We start from the raw sequence: 17,790 nt of genomic DNA on the forward strand, positions 1-17,790 counted from the left end.
CCATAATCTTCCTGTAAGTAAACAGGAAGGAAGTGGATCAAACCAATCTGTCTTGTACTTTTACAGGAACACAAGGAATCTCCAGACTACCAAACAGCTTAGGGTATAATTATTCAACAACAATAAAATGCAAACACTATCCAGATACACACATTGCCCTAGATAAGTGACTAAATGCATCAAAATGACAGGTTTTTTTCCTTCTGGAAGCGTAAGGCCTGTCAACTCAGCACAGAGAACTCCTTGTCTACAGTACCTGGCTCACTGTAGTATCAGTACACCTTATTTAGGTTTCTAAAGTAACTTCAGATCCACAGGTGAAAAAAACCTAACAATTTACACAAAGAAGAATACCTAAATGAAATGATTCACTAGGAATTGCTGATGTTTTGGACTGGATTGTCCTATACAGCCACATCAAATGCAATTCCACATTCCTTTTTTTTTTTTTTTTTTCAGAACACCTGAAAAGGATCAATGAAACAGGACATACAACTCAGAACAGGTAGGACAGAAGAATGTAATGTAATGAGTTCTACAGTAAAGCAGTAAACAGCATTACTCAGAGGACATGTGAAATGATGCACTATTTAAACACAGATATCCTTAACTGTGCATCTGAAGACAACATCCAATTTGGTGGTACAAATGTGAAATATTTACATAAACTTTCACATAGAACTCATTAGAAAAAACAACACTAAATTAAAAAAGACACTAAAAGCAGAAGAGAAGCATACCAATGCAGAGGAGAAACATGCACTAACTTTAGAAAGACACAGAAGAGAAGGAATGCAAGGGTAAATAGTGGGGTTACTAGAACTGACAGCACTGCACAGCAGTTTGGCCTTTCACTTCTCCCCCATCCCACTGCCATGCTCTTCCCTGCTCAGACACCTATAAGGATCACTCAAACCTTCACATTCACAACTTCTGTACAGTCTCAACAGTTCTCCTTACTTGCTTCCACTCCCAAATCTGAGAAGACTTGCTATGGAAAACTGATGCATTTTGTAAGTATTTAACTGATATAAGCTTTCATAATTGTTGTTTAAGGTTATGGCATGTCATTTGAGAACCCTGGTGCAATTTGGAAGTTACACAGTCATCCATGTCAGGACTCAAGCCACCCAGACATCTTACTCAGGAAACAGAGCAACAAATCAGTTACACAATCATGACTGATGGGTATTTGTGCTACTCAGAATGGGAAGTGAATCTGTGCCTTGGTGTGACTTATACTACAGAAAAATGCTAAAAATGCTGTGCTGCAATCTGTTTCAAAGACCGAATATTTGAACTTGGCTTTTTACCATCCACACATTTTCCTTGTATTTACTATGCTGCCACATAACAGAACTTTGAGCATCTTTCTAGGAAACATACAAAACTGCTACTTTTACAGTGAAGGATGAGTATCACGTACTTTAAAAGAAAAAAGGGAACAATCACTTTCAGTTCAAAGAGAGGAGAAAACAAGAAGCTGAACTTCAGAAAAGATAAATTTAAAAAAAAGTTGACAGAGAGAAGAATAAAGATACAGTACAGACAATAAAAACTCAGTTTTGTATTCAGTTGGGCTTTCTTGCTTTAGTTCTTGCTTGAAAACAAACAAAAAAAAAAAACAGTTTAGAAACAACATTTTACAAGCAGCAAAGGAATCCACAAAGATGAACAAATGAAACTTGTTATCAACTGAAGAGTTACAGAGAAGACTTATCTGGGGTAAAGGGGAAGAAATGTAAGACACCAAAAAGGAAATTGAGAAGAAAAAAAATTCAAGATCACAGTTAAAACACAGAACTGCAGACATAATCAGACTAAACTGCAATCATGAGTCAATAGCAATAGCAGCACACAGATGGGATCATAGAATCACAGAATCGCTCAAGTTGGAAAAGACCTTCAAGATCATCAAGTCCAACCACAAGCTAACCATTCTGCCCTAACTCTAACAGCCCTCCTCTAAATCATGCCCCTGAGCACCACATCCAAACGGTTTTCAACATTTCAGAGCATTTGAATGATTTAACTAATGGTCAGCATTAAAAAAAAGACACAATCCCACAAACATCAGTTTTTTGTGATGAGTCTACCCAGAAAGTTTGTGGCATGCTTTAACATACACAATTTTTCAACAGAATGATGTTTACTATGTATATATTGATGATGAAGCAAAACACAGTTACCAATACGGGGTGCCAATGAATGATTTCCTTTTGGCAATTGTAGCTGTTATCTGTGCAGATACTCCAAAATCAGCTATAAAAAATAAAGATCATTAATAACTGTTCTGATGCAGCTCATTTTTTTCTAAGAACATGACAGTTTGATTTCTTCACTGTATGAGTTTCCTAAATATATTCGAAAATAATTTACAAAAAAAGCAAAGAATGGAAACTTGGTGAATCTCAAATACTTTTGATTAATTCCTCTCAGCTGCCTACCAAACGTGGACGCCCCTCTCATTAGGGCAAGAAACACAGGGATAACACAGAAGTTCTAACAACAAGCAGCATTCTTTTACTGAGTTAAAATACATCATTTAATAAAATCCAAGGGGTTATTTCAGGCAGTTTTTAAAGCTATATTTCACGTTTAAGAACTCTGGATGGTATATTTCAATAAAAGTTTTTTAAAACCATTGATTTGACTTCCACCCCATCTTTGCAACCTCAGGAAGTTTTACCTGAGTGCTGCAAAACCAGACTCCAATTACTCCTAAGACAATAATTTGGTGCTGCTGAGTTAGATCTTACCAGCAATAGAAAAAGACACGTGCTAATTCCTTACATAACAAACTCTTATGTAATCAGACAAAAATAGTAAGGTTTTGTTTTCAGACTACACACAACTTACAGTTATTAACAGACTGTTTATTAACTTACCTAATTTTACATGTCCATTATCCGTTAAAAGAATGTTTGCTCCCTTAAAAAAAAAAAAGTGTATTTGAATTAAAACAGGCAGATTTTTGTATGCTATATAAAACCAATCTTTATGTGATCTATGACAGCAAATTAGCGGTGAAAAGATAAACCAAAAACTGTACATTTGAGAAATGTGTAGCATTAAAAGGAAATGCCTGTGAAATTGTAACTTGACATTTTATTATATAAAGGAATTCAGATATTCAGTAATTTTCATGAATGTTAAGTTTAGTATTCTTTAGCCCACAGTATTACAAAGTTCCCTGTTGTACACAAAGCCCTCTCAAAGAGCAGAATTCTGATGATTTGCTTATGAAGATGAATTCTTACTTTCTTTTTTCTATTTACACTGACTGAAAGGAAACAGGAACTCTAAAGGTCACAACGGAAGTAATTTGATTTTCTTCTCAAATGCCAAGCTGGTTTTGTCTCCTTTCAGAGCCACGATAATTACAGCCTTAAGGGTCTCCCTTGAAACTCCAGTGTTTTAACAAAACTATTTCTGTCCCTATGCAGCAGGGATTCCGCTAGCTCTCCCTCTGAAGAGCACAATGCTGCGTGGCTACATGCACCACTTCCAGAAGCAGCTCAATAAGCAAAGCTAACCCCAAATGATAGCTGGTGCCATGAAAATGCCACAAGAAAGAACTGGGAGCAAACCCGCTCCAAAGGGGGCAATCAGCTCTAAGCAGTACAGAGCAAAGGCTGGAGCAGGCCAAACACACAGCCCTGCCCACAGACTGCACAGAAAGGCAGCACGCAGGGCTTCCCAAACAGCTGCCTTCATACAGGTAGGGGGTTGCATGGGGAAGAAGTCAGGCCTGCAGTCATGCTCCAGCTGCAAGGCTTACTTTGGCAAATGCTGCACACTGCAGTTAATGAGCCTCATAAATGGAGCTGGGTAAATAAATGTGACGGCCCAGTTAACATGCTCTTGACCTTGTTCACCTTTCAAGACTAACAGAACAGGTAAGTACAAAAGTACTTATATAAGTTATATACTTATATATGTACATAAGTACATAACTTAGCTACTGAGGGAAGCAAACGTAACTTCATAGTCAGGAGAGCTGCAGGTGAAGATAGTATTTTTCCATGCTCACGTTTATTTTTGTTCTTGTTTTAAAAACACACAATTCCATGTTTTCATCAGCACACTTCTGTTTAGAAATGACTATCTATGCATTGCAGCCTAACAAGCATAATTTCTCATCCCATGAAGTATGACGAAAAATGTTCAAGTTTAGCATCCAAATTAATCTCTCATTCAGAAATTATTTGCCTGGTGGCACAAAACCCAAGTATCCCCAAGTATCCTCCTGCAGACAACAAGGATGACTTGGAGTTTACCTGTACTAAAGCACCTACGGTTGAAGCTGCTATGCATTACTGCATCCCCAGTTTGAAAGAAACACAACACAGATAAACAAAAATGCACGTACAACAGTACAAAGAACGGGAATACAGTAATTTGCTGACATATTTTCAGGAGGGTAGCTTGCCAAACTAAAGTTGGAATCTGAGCAGGGAACAGTTTGGAAATGCAAACAGTAAGTAATAAAACCCCAGGGACAAAAAGTCAACAGGAAGTATCAGAAGGAAACTATTAACAGGGAGTATAATAGTATGAGCAAGCCACCTTTGATACAGCTTTGTTGAGATGAAGGTTTAAGGAAGTCGCTGCTAAGAGCCTGATTTGTGGTGCTCTCTAATTTTAGATGTGAAGGAGAAGACAAGTTAGTCTGTAAGGAGCACAAGGAACAGCAGCCACTGCCCTACAATCTGCTCACCAAGAAAACAAGCAAGAAGCCAAGCAACAGTTCCATTTACTCGCTGGTTCAGTCAGAAGGGCAACCAAGCTTCTCAGAAGGGTGTGGAAAAGACCAAGCCTTTCCTTCTGCACAGAAAGCATCCTTTTGGACATCTGAATACAAGCTGTACTGGACAGCAGCTGATGTCAAAATTCTGCTGCACTGCTCAAAATAAGTGTGTGGCTCCAATTAAAAGAACAAATGATTCCCATGCACTTTAAGGAAAGATATTTTTCTTCTGGTGGGTAGAAAGTATTATTCCAATAAACAGAAAAACCTTATGTGTTTAGAAAGCATCCCCAAAACTTCCATGTAACAGTAAAAACCCTTAAGAGGTGATGATGTAGATTATCCTAAAAACACCAAAATTCCATTCAGTTTTTACTCACTTTTATGTCTCTGTGCATTTTTCCTTTACTGTGAAGGTAATAGAGCCCCTGCAAAAAATAGTTAAACAATAATTAAATCCAGTATTTTACTTAATATGCCTTTCCTACTCAATTAATAGACGTACTTAGTATGCAATTCAGTCACCTAAATAATTTTCTGGTTGAAGAACATTCCTTTATTTCAGTGACTCTTGAATGCACTTGGAAATTCCACGTACATAGCAGTGTAACATCTGAATGCAGGGGTGGAATGGAAGACTATCAATCACCATCAGCCCACTGAGAGGAAAGACTTTTCTGGTTAAGTTTTCGTCTGGATATGTTAACTGTCACCTTTTTAGAGCAAGCTACTCTTAAACTGCCTAACAGCATTCTATTCAGCAGTCTGATCACCAGATATCTGGCACAGAGATCACGTGTGCCATTACAGGCCTCAATTAACTCTAGAAGGACACCAGCAGGCAGCTCCTCAGGACTAATGCTCTGCTTCAACTTTAGGTCATGCATTTCTGCAGGTGGTAATGGCAGTGAGACATCTCAGGACTCAGTGCCTCAACACGAGGTCTGAAATAATACTATACAGTCAAATCCTCATATGAGGAATCACACAGCACACCGCTTCTAACACCGGGCTTATCTCCGAAATCCTCTTTCATGGGCAAGCAGCGGGTAAACATCCGCAGCACTCTGCAATCATCAGCCTCTGCAATGACTACATTTCACTGAAGATATCCATATTAAGACAATTTTGTTTTAAACTCCTAATTACCTCAGCAAGACATCACATAGTTGATTTCAAAAACAATATTAGAATCCTTTTCAATTATGAGCATTTTCGTGGATAGTTCTATTCCTATCAGCAGGAAAAATGGGAAATGCTAGCTTACATGACTTAGTACTTGAGATTTTCAAGTGAAATGGTCAACGTTTTCTTTGTATGGATTGGCAACAGTACCACTGAAAATGCAGTTTGGGGCTATTTTTTGTTATTCATTAAAACCCAAATGCAATATAAAAGTACTAACTAATGGTGCAATCAAACTCCTTGAAAGTCTCAGAAATGTTTTAGCACAGGTTCTCTGGGGCAAATGGCTGAAGATACCTAGACAGATCAACAGACCTTGATCTTGTTGCCCTCACTGCAGGGATGCATGCATACCCAAAACTGGACTCAATTTGCTTTTAGTAGAGAGTACTATTGAAGCATCAATTCCTCCACTGCAACAACAGGCATTAACTAGAAGTGTCACACATGCACATCTCCACATGTCAACAGCACAAAAAAAAAAATCATGGAAGCTCCATATTACAGTACCTATAGTTTCAGAATCAGTATCACTGATTCCAATCAGAACTGACAGTGACTGGTGTTTTGTTTGTTTGTTTTTGTTTTTGACATCAGACCACTTAATGAGTTTTTAAATACAGACCTCAAAATCTAACTTCAGGTATTTGAGATTCCAAAAAACAAAACAAAACAACAAAAACCACTCCTGCATATTAGTTAAGTCAAGACTTTACTGTAAGAAAATGACATGTCCTGGAAGTCAGAAGACAGCAATCTCTGGCACAGCACAGAAAAATGGTCAGTGGCATGCAATAAAGCTGGCTCAGGGACAGAGCTATCTTGAAAGTGAGAGGCTCTCAACAAACAGTATTGGAGAGCTCAGCATTCAGTGGAAGCCAAGAGCTGCTCTCTCACATGGAACCAAGAAATGACATGACGGTTCTTGTGACATTTTACTGGTGAGCTAAATATTCTGTTTAAGAAAGAAATATGAAAGTTAACACAACCATGAGGAGAGACTAAAGATCATAATTAGAACACCTTGAGTATACACACTTTTTTGCCTCCTTGTTGGCACGTATCAATCAGATACACAAAACTGAGCCTTAAAATCTTTCTTCAAACTTGCAGTAACTAACTTGCATCACAAATACTGACAAATAAATAAACTGCTTTTTATCTCTCTTTTAAAACAAACAAAAAAATGGCAGAAAGTAGGTGACAGTTTTCCTCAAATGATCCTGGATCATTTAGGGTCAGACAATTAAACAAACCAGTTCTAGGCTACAACAGAGGACTTCCGCAGTAGAGAAAAACGCTAAGCCCTCCAAACACACACTTTCATGACAGGACACATAGTTTCAGCTTTAGTGTTAGCTTTTAATGTTTTTACATTACAGTTACATGTATATGACCACAACCTTAGTGTACACTACCTGTAGTGTTTCTCTGCTAACGTAGGCAATCTGCTGTTCTGAAAGTGGTCCAGTCACTGAAATGGAAGAAAAAAAATCCCCACTCAGTATCAGGTAAGACATTGTTCTTCCCAAACCTATACCTCAATTTCCATTCACACTGAGAGGATTCAGCAGAATCACCCCGTGAACACGTTTAAACTTTCCCACAGAAGGAACATCACAAGAACTACCAAAATGTCTTCAAATTCAAAAATTATCTACTCCTCTTGGAATGGAAATTGCTTGCATCCAGATACATTAATCTCAAAGCAATCAGAAGGAAGGAAAAAAACAAAAACCCACAAGAAATATTCTATAATAACAGAAGCAGCGATTTAAGCACAGCTCTTTCCCTTGCACAAATCTCCTATGTCCTGGACTTCAAAGCCCCTCCAAGCTCCACCCCTTATAACCTTCTCTCTCCCCTTTACTCCCCTGCAGCCACACGACCTGCTCCCGAAAATGAGGTTCCTGGGCCTGCCACACCAGGCACCCTTCCACATTCTCACCCTCTGAGCAGACTCAGCAGCTACCCAAGAGTCTTCCCTTTTGCTCTAGGGTCACAACTCACCCAAGTTTCTTAAAATAATTACATTTGGAACAAAAATGCAAAACAAACACTGAACCACAAGCAAGGAACAGCTTACAACTTGTCCTCGGTCACTTGACTTTGATCCTGAGACTAAAAGCTTTTATGACCAGACATGCAGTCTTCATTGTTTTCTGGACAAAACCTGAGAAGCTTGCAAACAGAAATGTTGGATGTGGTTTCATGAATGAGTAGGGAGTTTAAAAATTAAGTAAGAATCGAGCACTAAACTACAGTTTCTTCAAAACCCATGTTTATTTTGAGAAACCAATACTGAATTAATTTGAATGATTATTTTACTTCAGATTTAATTGCTGAGGCCTATTGTTTAACTGGAGTTAAGAACTTAGTAATGTAATTAAGATCAGAAAAGAACCTTCCACTCTAGCCGCTGCTGGCAGAGAAGCCAAAAAATCAGCTGCGACAGGAAACAGCTCCTGTGCGACATCTGTTCAGGCATTTAAGCCACATGAGCTCATTTCCTACTCTACAGGTGTTCCACAAAACAAAGCCTATCAGGCACCATGCTCTCATCAACACTGGTGAAGATGTGAGGGATCAACAAGAACACACTCAAATGACTGCAATGTGAACACAGTGTGAATCTGTGAATCACTGCCTTGTCTTAATTGCACCCGAGTTAAATGTAAAAAACATGTGCAAGCTGTTTATGTACACGAGAAGGATGTGAGGAACCTAACATGGAAAATCTTCACTATTTAAAATCTGGATGGATTTCCTGTCTAAAAAACATTCTCTCCCAATCACAGAGCCATTACATGTTTGTAGCATAGTCATTTCCTAAGCAAATCTTATTGCTAGGGCAATAAAAAACTCTTAGAAATGACTTGGTCTGTCAAAAATTAGCAACCAACTGACTAATCTTGACTGCATGTGATGGAACTGCAGACACTCCTTGTTTATTCAGTCACCCAAGGCACATAGGTCTAAAGCAAACACGTAGGCCACATTTACTTTTTACATATCATGCACTGTAAAGGCCCTTTGGGCACTACTGAATCACTAACATACAGAAGGTCGCTTCTCAGAAAAGACAAGAGCATTAGTGCTAATCTGCCTGTTTATCCAGGTACCTGTAGGCTGTGGTATCGACTGCATTAAAACAAAGTTCAAAAGCTCAAAAATGAGATGACTATGAACACAGCACACCATGATACAAGTTTTTGTCCTGCTTTTTGTTTTGTTTTTTTTTAACTATATAATACTGTCTAATTTTACAGTTTTAGGAAAGCAGTGATTGGTACACAAACTGATGAAGGAAGGAAACAACTTCTATTACTCCACCCTGCTGCAGTTCATTGTGTTTCAAAAAAGAAAAAAAACAACCTATTGCATAGATACTTAAGTTAAAATTGACCTTCAGTGGATTATTATGGATACTAAATTTAAGATTCATCCTCTTTGATTCCAAAACACTGTAATCATCTCCAGTTTCTTAAAACAAGCTTTACTTAGCTTTTAAGGAATTATGGTCTTGACGTACCATGATAAATATCCTGTAGAGAGCCACCTCCACAAAACTCCATGCAGATCCAGAGCTTGTCACGTCTAAAAAGTGAACAAAACCATTCATTGCCTGTCAGATTTGAACTGTATCTGTAAAACATGTCAGAAAACTCAAGCACTATAAAGCAGAACGCTATGAGCTCTGTGCTGTGAGAAGTATAAGCTAAAACGATTGAATCATTATGTGATAATTCACTGTCAAAATAAATAACAAAATAACCAAAAATTCCAGCATTTATTAGAGCAACAGAAGTGTGTGCAGAAAACACTGTTGAAGATGTACTACACAAATTAAATCTACTTTTATTGAGGGTAGAGAAAATACAGTGGGTTCTTATTTCTTTTTTATTTTCCTTTCCCCTCCACATCTTTCAGAACAGAACAATTAAAAGAAAACAAACAAGGTGAAGAAACAAACTCATAATACAGAAAGCCCGAGGGACATCTTTCAACTTAATTTCTTTCACAACAAATGGAGTAAAACTACTGCTACAGCCAAAGCTGGGCAGAATGGAGCCCCTGTTGTGACTAAGTGACTACTCAGGTGATGTCTTTTCCCTGGAAAATACTTGTGGGTATATTGGGTGGCAGGGGGCACATGGCAGCTCTTTCATTTCTCTGACAGAAAGAATGAATTCAGCTTGATTCATTGTACCACAGTAAAAAGTTCCTTCCAGGAACAGGCAACAGACTGAAGGAATCAAAGGATCAGTAGAGTACAAAAGGAATAGTTATGGTTTTCATCTTCCATTTTCACTTAGTAATTTTCACTGGTAAGACAGATGTCACAAGTGCAGAGGCAGAGAGGCACTTTGTAGAGCAGAAAATCTGGGACACACCTGGCCATTCCTGGCCTTCAAAACACACAGGAGAGAAAAATCACACTCAGCCACCTCAGGGCAGATTGAGACACAGGACAACCAAAGGGAAGACTGGTGATGCTCTGCAGTTTGCTTATGGCCCCTGGTCTGGGGTTTGTTGCATTCATAAGGCTTTGTGAGAATAGCTTAGACACTCCTGTGAGCAACACCAGCACTCCTGGAAGCATTTTGCATGGCCATGACCTTATTCCTTGCCCTTCTAAGTTGCTTGTATTTCTCACAATGTACTTCTCACAGGTAACAGCCAAAACAGTCCCTGTTCCAAGTCTTTCATGAATCTCCTCCTACATGTCCATCCTCAATGTGCCCCTCAAGACAGTGCCCTAGATGCTTCTATAAGTGATAGGAAGGGCATTGTTTACATATTAAAAAGGTTTCATGCAACAGAAGTCACAGTTACAGCATGCAGTTTTAAGGGTTAATTAAAGAACTGCTACTATGAAATAATACAAAGACATTTCATTGAAATAACTGATCAATATCAGACAGAAATGATGCCAGTACTTGTGAAAGACATCAGAATTACCCATATCAGCAAGTGGAACAAGAGTGAAAAAGTCACCAGAAAGACACATGCAAGACCTGTGCTTGGTCCCTACAGCAATACAGGACTCAGATGGGGACACATGAAAGTCACTCTTGCCCATGCTGCACCCTGTTTTGATGCCAGCATGGAAATGGGGAAAAGCTAGGAAAATCCCAGCAGCCCTGGAACAGCAGAGTGCCTGCACTGTAGGAAATATGTAAAAGTTACATGCTGTAAATTCACAACTTCACTCATTGAGCACAAATTCCCAGTGTAGAAAAGTCCTATAGAAAAGTTAAAAAATATAAGAGCATGAAAAGAGGAGACTATTTCTGACTCACTAACCTTTTCTTACTGCGCTTAAGTGCTCTGAGAAACGGTGAAGAGCCATGTAATCAACAGTTACAACATACATATACAGTTGTCTGAGTCCTCAGAGCAAATGGCAAGCAAAGCAAACAAAACACAGAGACAGGATCAACAGTACCATTTAGAGTCTGCAACCTAACACCTAGGCTAACAGCATGGCAGAAATTCAACTGCCTGGGAAATCCGTATGTAAACAGAAGAAAAGCACAGGAACAACACACAGTGAAATACCAAGCATAGGATGATGGTATTTTTCTTAGTATTGAAAGATATTTACAAAAACAAAAGGTCAGATAATGAGAGGGTTCAAAGGCAGCCATTCAACTCCCCAGACAAAAGACAAGCAGTATACCATGTGTGAAAGGGACCAAGCAGAAGCACAGGAGCATCAAAATACAACTGTCCATACCAAAACTGAATTCCAGGTATGCCAAGATATGCCTCTTATCTCCTCTGATTGGAGGAAAACTACTTTCCTCCTCACCCCCTTAATACAGAAAAAGCATTTCCAGCTCAAGTATCATGAGAGGTTTCAATTAAATATCAAAACTTACACTGAAGTGAAATCTAACAATTTTGTAAGTTTGTAAAATGTTTGTTCATGGTCTGTTTTCACATGAAATCTCAAAAAGTCATCAAACTGCATTCTTCTATTTATCCTAAGCTGGATACTGGCTGACTGGCCGAGTGCAGAGCGTCATCATTGGTGGTGCAGAGTCTGGCTGGAGACCTGTAACCAGTGGTGTCCCCCAGGGGTCTGTGCTGGGTCCGGTCTTGTTAACATCTTCATCAATGACCTTGATGAGGGAATGTGGCCACCCTCAGCAAGTCTGCTGATGATACGAAGTTGGGAGGATTGGCTGACACGCCTGAAGGCTGTGCTGCCATTCAGTGAGACCTGGACAGGCTGGAGAGCTGGGCAGTAAGAAACCAGATGAAGCTCAACAAAAGCAAGTGTAGAGTCTTGCATCTGGGGAGGAATAATTGCATGCACCAGTACAGGTTGGGGGATGAGCTGCTGGAGAGGAGCTCTGCAGAGAAGGACCTGGGTGTCCTGGTGGATGACAGGTTGGCCATGAGCCAGCAGTGTGCCCTCGTGGCCAAAAAGGCCAATGGCATTCTGGGGTGCATTAAAAAGAGCACGGCCAGCAGGTCGAGGGAGGTGATCCTCCCCCTCTACTCTGCCCTGGTAAGGCCTCATCTGGAGTACTGCGTCCAGTTCTGGGCTCCCCAGTACAAAAAAGACAGGGATCTCTTGGAAAGAGTCCAGCGGAGGGCCACAAAGATGGTGAAGGGCCTGGAGCATCTCCCCTATGAAGAAAGGCTAAGTGAACTGGGTTTATTTAGCCTTGAGAAAGGACGACTGAGAGGGGATCTAATCCAGGTCTATAAATATCTGAGGTGTGGGGGCCATAGTGGTGAGGCCAGTCTCCTTTCAGTGGTACGTGGAGACAGGACAAGGGGAAACGGACATCAGCTGCAGCATAGGAAGTTCCACATGAATGTGTGCAAGAACTTCTTTACAGTGAGGTGACGGAGCACTGGAACAGGCTGCCCAGGGAGGTGGTGGAGTCTCCTTCTCTGGAGATGTTCAAGACCTGCCTGGACGCCTACCTGTGCGACCTGCTGTAGGGAACCTGCTTTGGCAGGGGGTTGGTCTTGATGATCTCTGGAGGTCCCTTCCAACCTCTACAATTCTGTGATTCTAAGCAATCCATTCCCACTGTGATTGGTTAAACACAGCTGATAAGGCAGCTGGATGCATGTGTCAGTGTCTCTACAAAGCTAGCAACCTCACCTCCAGAAACAGCCACAAGTGGAGCAGGCACATTCTTATCACAAGTTTAAGCATTAGAAAAACAACTCAAGGTAAATCCAACAGCAGATTGTAAGCCCTCCCCTCCTCCATTCAATTACTTCTTTCTTGTGAAATCAGTCTTCCTTACAGTTTTATAAGAATGACTTGCTTGTCATGGGAGCATGCAAGACTAATGTCTCACATCAAGAAAAATGGCAACACTGCTTCCTTTCCAGTACTGCAGAAAGGCATCCCATGTGAAAGAGGACATCTTAATGAAGTGCTCTCTTACCAAAGAACAGTAGGCTTTGAGGCTGGGAATAGGATTAAGGAGGTACAACAGGAGAGTGGGACAGTATCTGATCCCAACTACACAATTTTACCATGCAATTTTAATTCAAAAACCTTCATCACCATAACACCAAGCTTCCAAACGCTCTCCTAAAGAGCCAGCTTGGCCACCTGACGAGCTGTTAGTCTGCTTGGCATCAGCTTACAACTCCACAAATTCTCAATACAAAAAAATCTTTTATGTGACTTCAGGGCACGTATCAGTATTAAGACTTGATTATTTGTGCACAGGAAAAAGCCTGCCAGCACTGCACCGAATGCAAGTGACCTTCAAGCTAAACTTAAGCAGTCCAAACTGAAGCACAGACACTTGCAGTGGAAGCCTGGAGGACCAAGTCCCTACATGAACGCAGTCTATCTGTACACACACTCTCACAAACCCATGCATTACACAGCTCACAGCTCAGCTCAGCATTAAAGCTGCCAAGACAAGCACCCTCTGAGGTAAGGGATGCCAGAACAGCACGCCTTGTTGATCTTATAATCAGACTTTGCTCCCTTTGTGTGCCTCAGAATACAAGCAGTACATAACCACGTGCTCTTGGTAACACAACTCCCTGCCTCAACCAGCACACAGCACGCATGATGTTCATTTAACAGTGATCTGTTGACCACGGATGGTCTGCTTTCCTCTTTGTTCTTTCAGCATATTTCATCTTACTCTGAAAATTCATTTTCCTCTTGGACACATCCTCAATGCACACTAACCTATGGCAGTGAAGCAGGTTTTCCACTACAGCCCTTTGAAATGGCTATAGCCTAAGTTTAATTAAAACCCAAGTCTTGTTGACTTGAACCACATCCGAGCGTGCCTTACTTCTTTACTCATCAAACAGCTAAGGACATCCTTACACAGAGAACAACGCAATGAATCCCCGCCACTGATAACACACGGTTTCAGTGAGTGTTCAGGATGGAGGGAGAACAAACTCCTTAGAGCACCTCCGCACTCCTTACCAGGCACACAACCACCCTCCAGCATTTGCTGCCAGGGCCTTGCCTCCTTCCCAGTGCTGCCTCCCTGATGCTGGCAGGCTCAGGTTGACCAGCTGCAGCAACACAGGCACTCAGTGCCAAGGTAACCACCAGCACAAGAGAGCACTCCATGCTCTCCACTTCAACATTCCATCTTGGATCACCTAGAGTAAGACAGGGAACGCCTCACAAGGGCTGAGTGAGCCAGGGAGTGCACATTCAGCTCTTCCCCAGTACTGCAAATGTGCACCAAGCCTGCCAGCTGTACGGAAAACAGTAATTGGGCTTTCACAAGCCCTAACAGATCTGGAATTAAGGTAAAAGAAATAGTATTAATAATAGAATAGAAATAATAGAAATAGTATTTTAGATCTAAATAGAAAAGGCGCACACCAAATAAAGCGGCCAAATTCCTTCTTCAGAGATGGTTCATGTACAAACACCTGTATCTTCTCTGAAGCACTTGGCCAATACTGCTGAAAATCTTCATCTGCAGCAGATGGCTATCATGGAAAACTTCAGCTGGAGCTGCTGAAGGCTACTAAGCACATAAATACCTCAATCTAGCATCCTTCTACTACAAAGAAGGTCTAGCATACTGTCAAGATTGCAGAGCTACAGCGTTCTATCTATACTGCTCCAGATAAAAGATGTGCGAATACCTGAATGCAAGCAGAAGCCTCTCCTTTACAAAGCATTATAGCACCAGTACTCTTAAACGAGGTGAAAATGAAAACAAAAGGAGATGAAGAACTGTGGTTTGTTATTTCCCCATAACACTCAATTTCATGTTGTCACAATTTTACGTGGCAAAAACAATTAAGTCATCGTATTGCCAAAAACTCTGTATTATGCAACATAAAGTTCTGCAAATTTAAGAGACATTTCACTGAAACAGATTTAACTGCAGCCATTGAAAGACTTTGAGAGAAACATTATTTCCAGAAAGAGACTGCAGCAAGGCGAACACATTTCACAGTAAAAGGGAAAAAAGTAAATAAGGAGATAGTACTTATTAGGTAAATTGTGTTTTGCCTTTGTCACAGTATGGACCTATCCTTTTCAAGTCAATATTGAGGCATTTTTAAGCGAGCAAAAGAACCAAACTGTACCTGAGATAGCTGCCAAAATAAGCAACAATGTTTGGATGTTTACAGTCTTTCATCATAATGATTTCCTGCTGCACAACAGCAAAATCTTCTCCTGAAAAGAAAAATGAATATTATCATTGGCCTGGCCCATATCTGCAGCTCAACTAGACATTCAGTACATGCTTACAAAAAAAAGCATGTTGAGGAATTAGAATTAATTATCTGCTAGTTTCACATGCATAAAAAACAACTGTAAATCAATGCTTGTTAGCAATAAGTAACAATATTCTTACAAATAATAAGTCTCATTGTGGCCAGACAGAGTTCACATCTGCAGATACTTCTTCGGGAGGTGTCACATCTTCCTCAGTTCTGTTTTCCCTCAGGCCCTGCTGTGTCCATCTACATATGCCCTGCCAACACTCCAGGTTCCTCAAACATGACAAAACTATGCTATTTTTGGCCGTGTGTCCAATGTGCATCCTATCACCTTCCTGAACAAAACACCCACTCTATGGCACTGCAGCAACTTCTCAGTAGACTCGCAAGCACACACGTTTGTGGACTGCACATAACTTACATACAGATAAAACACTGACAGACATCTTATGACTTGGTACTTTGGCTGCACTTGTCTTTCTATGAAAGATTCCTACCAGATGCATACATTGAGACAGATGTACACAAAATGGAACACCTTGAATGCTATTTTCCAGAGATGTTTTTGTTTCAGCAGTGTTATGCAGGGATTTAGTAAGTAAGTTACAGAAGGCGAGAGAAATCAAGATGTAAGACAATGCCAATAACACACCTGACAGCCTTTTTTTTATTCTTGAGAAACACATCAAATGTTCCTTTGCATTTCAGTAGCACTCTCCAGAAATCTCTCAAGCTGGAGCAAACTACAGCTATTCTAGTATGCTATTTCTGAAGGATTTCTTCTGAAGTTTGCTTAGCTACTAAATACATACAGTACAAAAAACAACTCATTCTTACTGGCTTCAAGGACTTGTATCTAAAATAAGCCTGGAGCTCTAAATTAAAAGTTGTTCATGAAGCTAAATGGTTAAGAGACACTTAAAGCAAATTCAAGAAATGTGAAATGCAAAGTGTGTCAAAACTCTTCTTCTCTACTGCTATAGGACACTTCAGCAAAACTCTAAAATTAGACTTTTTTTAATTGGAGCTAAAGCTGCTGTCTAAAAAGCTCAATATAGACAATACACTTCTATTTATCTGCTGCCACAACTCAAAAATCACTTATCAGATACAGTTGTTGCTAAGTTTCAAATGTAACACAATAAATGCCAGCAGAACTGGCCAACCTATTATCTAAGTAAATATGGTTGGGTTTCTCCCAACCATTAACATACCAGTCATCTAACAGTTTGGCACCTCAAATCTGATATCCACATGTTGTTATATTTACTGAAAGCAAATCTGAAACTGCAAGCTGCAAGGCAGCTTCATAGCCAATTGCTTATTGTTGATGGCATGCTGTATCCTGACTCTCCTGTTAGCCAAATACTCCAAGCAAATGCTGAAGAGCAAAGAAGAAAATATTTTAACATGAAAGCAGGTATCGCTGTGAAGGAATACAGCTCCTGTGTAACCTATGTCAGGAAACACCTGCTTTAGCAGGGGGTTGGGACGAGATGATCTTCAGAGGTCCCTTCCAACCTCTATGATTCGGCGACTCCTACAGCATTTGAAGGGTGCTTTCATTTGCATCCAAAATATTAAAGCAGTGCAAACACCAACCACAATTAGCTCTTCATTTTCACACTGTCCCCAAGTCTGCAAAACTTGACATGTAAGCCAGTACTGCCCTTCTGGAACGTGGACACTTATGAAGCTGTGAGTCAACCCTCTACTCCAACTAGAAGCGACAATTACGAAGAGAAAAGCTGAGCTCACCAAGCAAACTCAGGGTAACTAAAGCTCATCTTTTTGTACTCCTCTTAGTGCCCAAAGGCTGCCAAAAATACTTGATTCAGCTGCTAGATGCCAGACGCTATCCCTGCCAACACAGCACAAGAGCAAGCTCCCTCAGCAGCAGCACATCCTCATGCTGCCTGCTGTTCAGATAATGCGCGCAGTGTCATTCAGCGAGTCCCACTCCATGTAATAAGCCACTCCATATTTCCGAAAGAGGGCAAGGAGTCAGCTAAGTGAAAAACTGCATTACACGAAAGGTTGACGTTGTCTTTTCTCCTTTCTTCACTACGCAACTGTCCTGCCCTGCTTTAGCTTTACAGTTCCACGGGGATACACAGCCGGCTGCAGAAAACCCACGCTGCACACAGCCA

At 40.4% G+C, this 17,790-nt stretch overlaps 1 protein-coding gene across 2 annotated transcripts in view; it reads right to left on the minus strand.

Moving 5' to 3' along the window:
* MAP4K3 (mitogen-activated protein kinase kinase kinase kinase 3) overlaps positions 1 to 17,790 on the minus strand; it is a gene marked incomplete at both ends in the record, with an annotated part of 80,554 nt that overhangs the window by 52,228 nt on the left and 10,536 nt on the right. For both annotated transcript variants that reach the window (XM_079550178.1, XM_079550179.1), the window contains 6 exons: positions 2,190 to 2,262; positions 2,889 to 2,931; positions 5,131 to 5,178; positions 7,354 to 7,409; positions 9,468 to 9,532; positions 15,503 to 15,593. In XM_079550178.1, coding sequence (XP_079406304.1) covers positions 2,190 to 2,262; positions 2,889 to 2,931; positions 5,131 to 5,178; positions 7,354 to 7,409; positions 9,468 to 9,532; positions 15,503 to 15,593 — 376 coding nt within the window. The remainder of the gene's footprint in view (positions 1 to 2,189; positions 2,263 to 2,888; positions 2,932 to 5,130; positions 5,179 to 7,353; positions 7,410 to 9,467; positions 9,533 to 15,502; positions 15,594 to 17,790) is intronic.

The sequence above is a fragment of the Tetrao urogallus genome (assembly GCF_951394365.1).
Source record: "Tetrao urogallus genome assembly, chromosome: 2".
Taxonomy (NCBI): Eukaryota; Metazoa; Chordata; class Aves; order Galliformes; family Phasianidae; genus Tetrao; species Tetrao urogallus.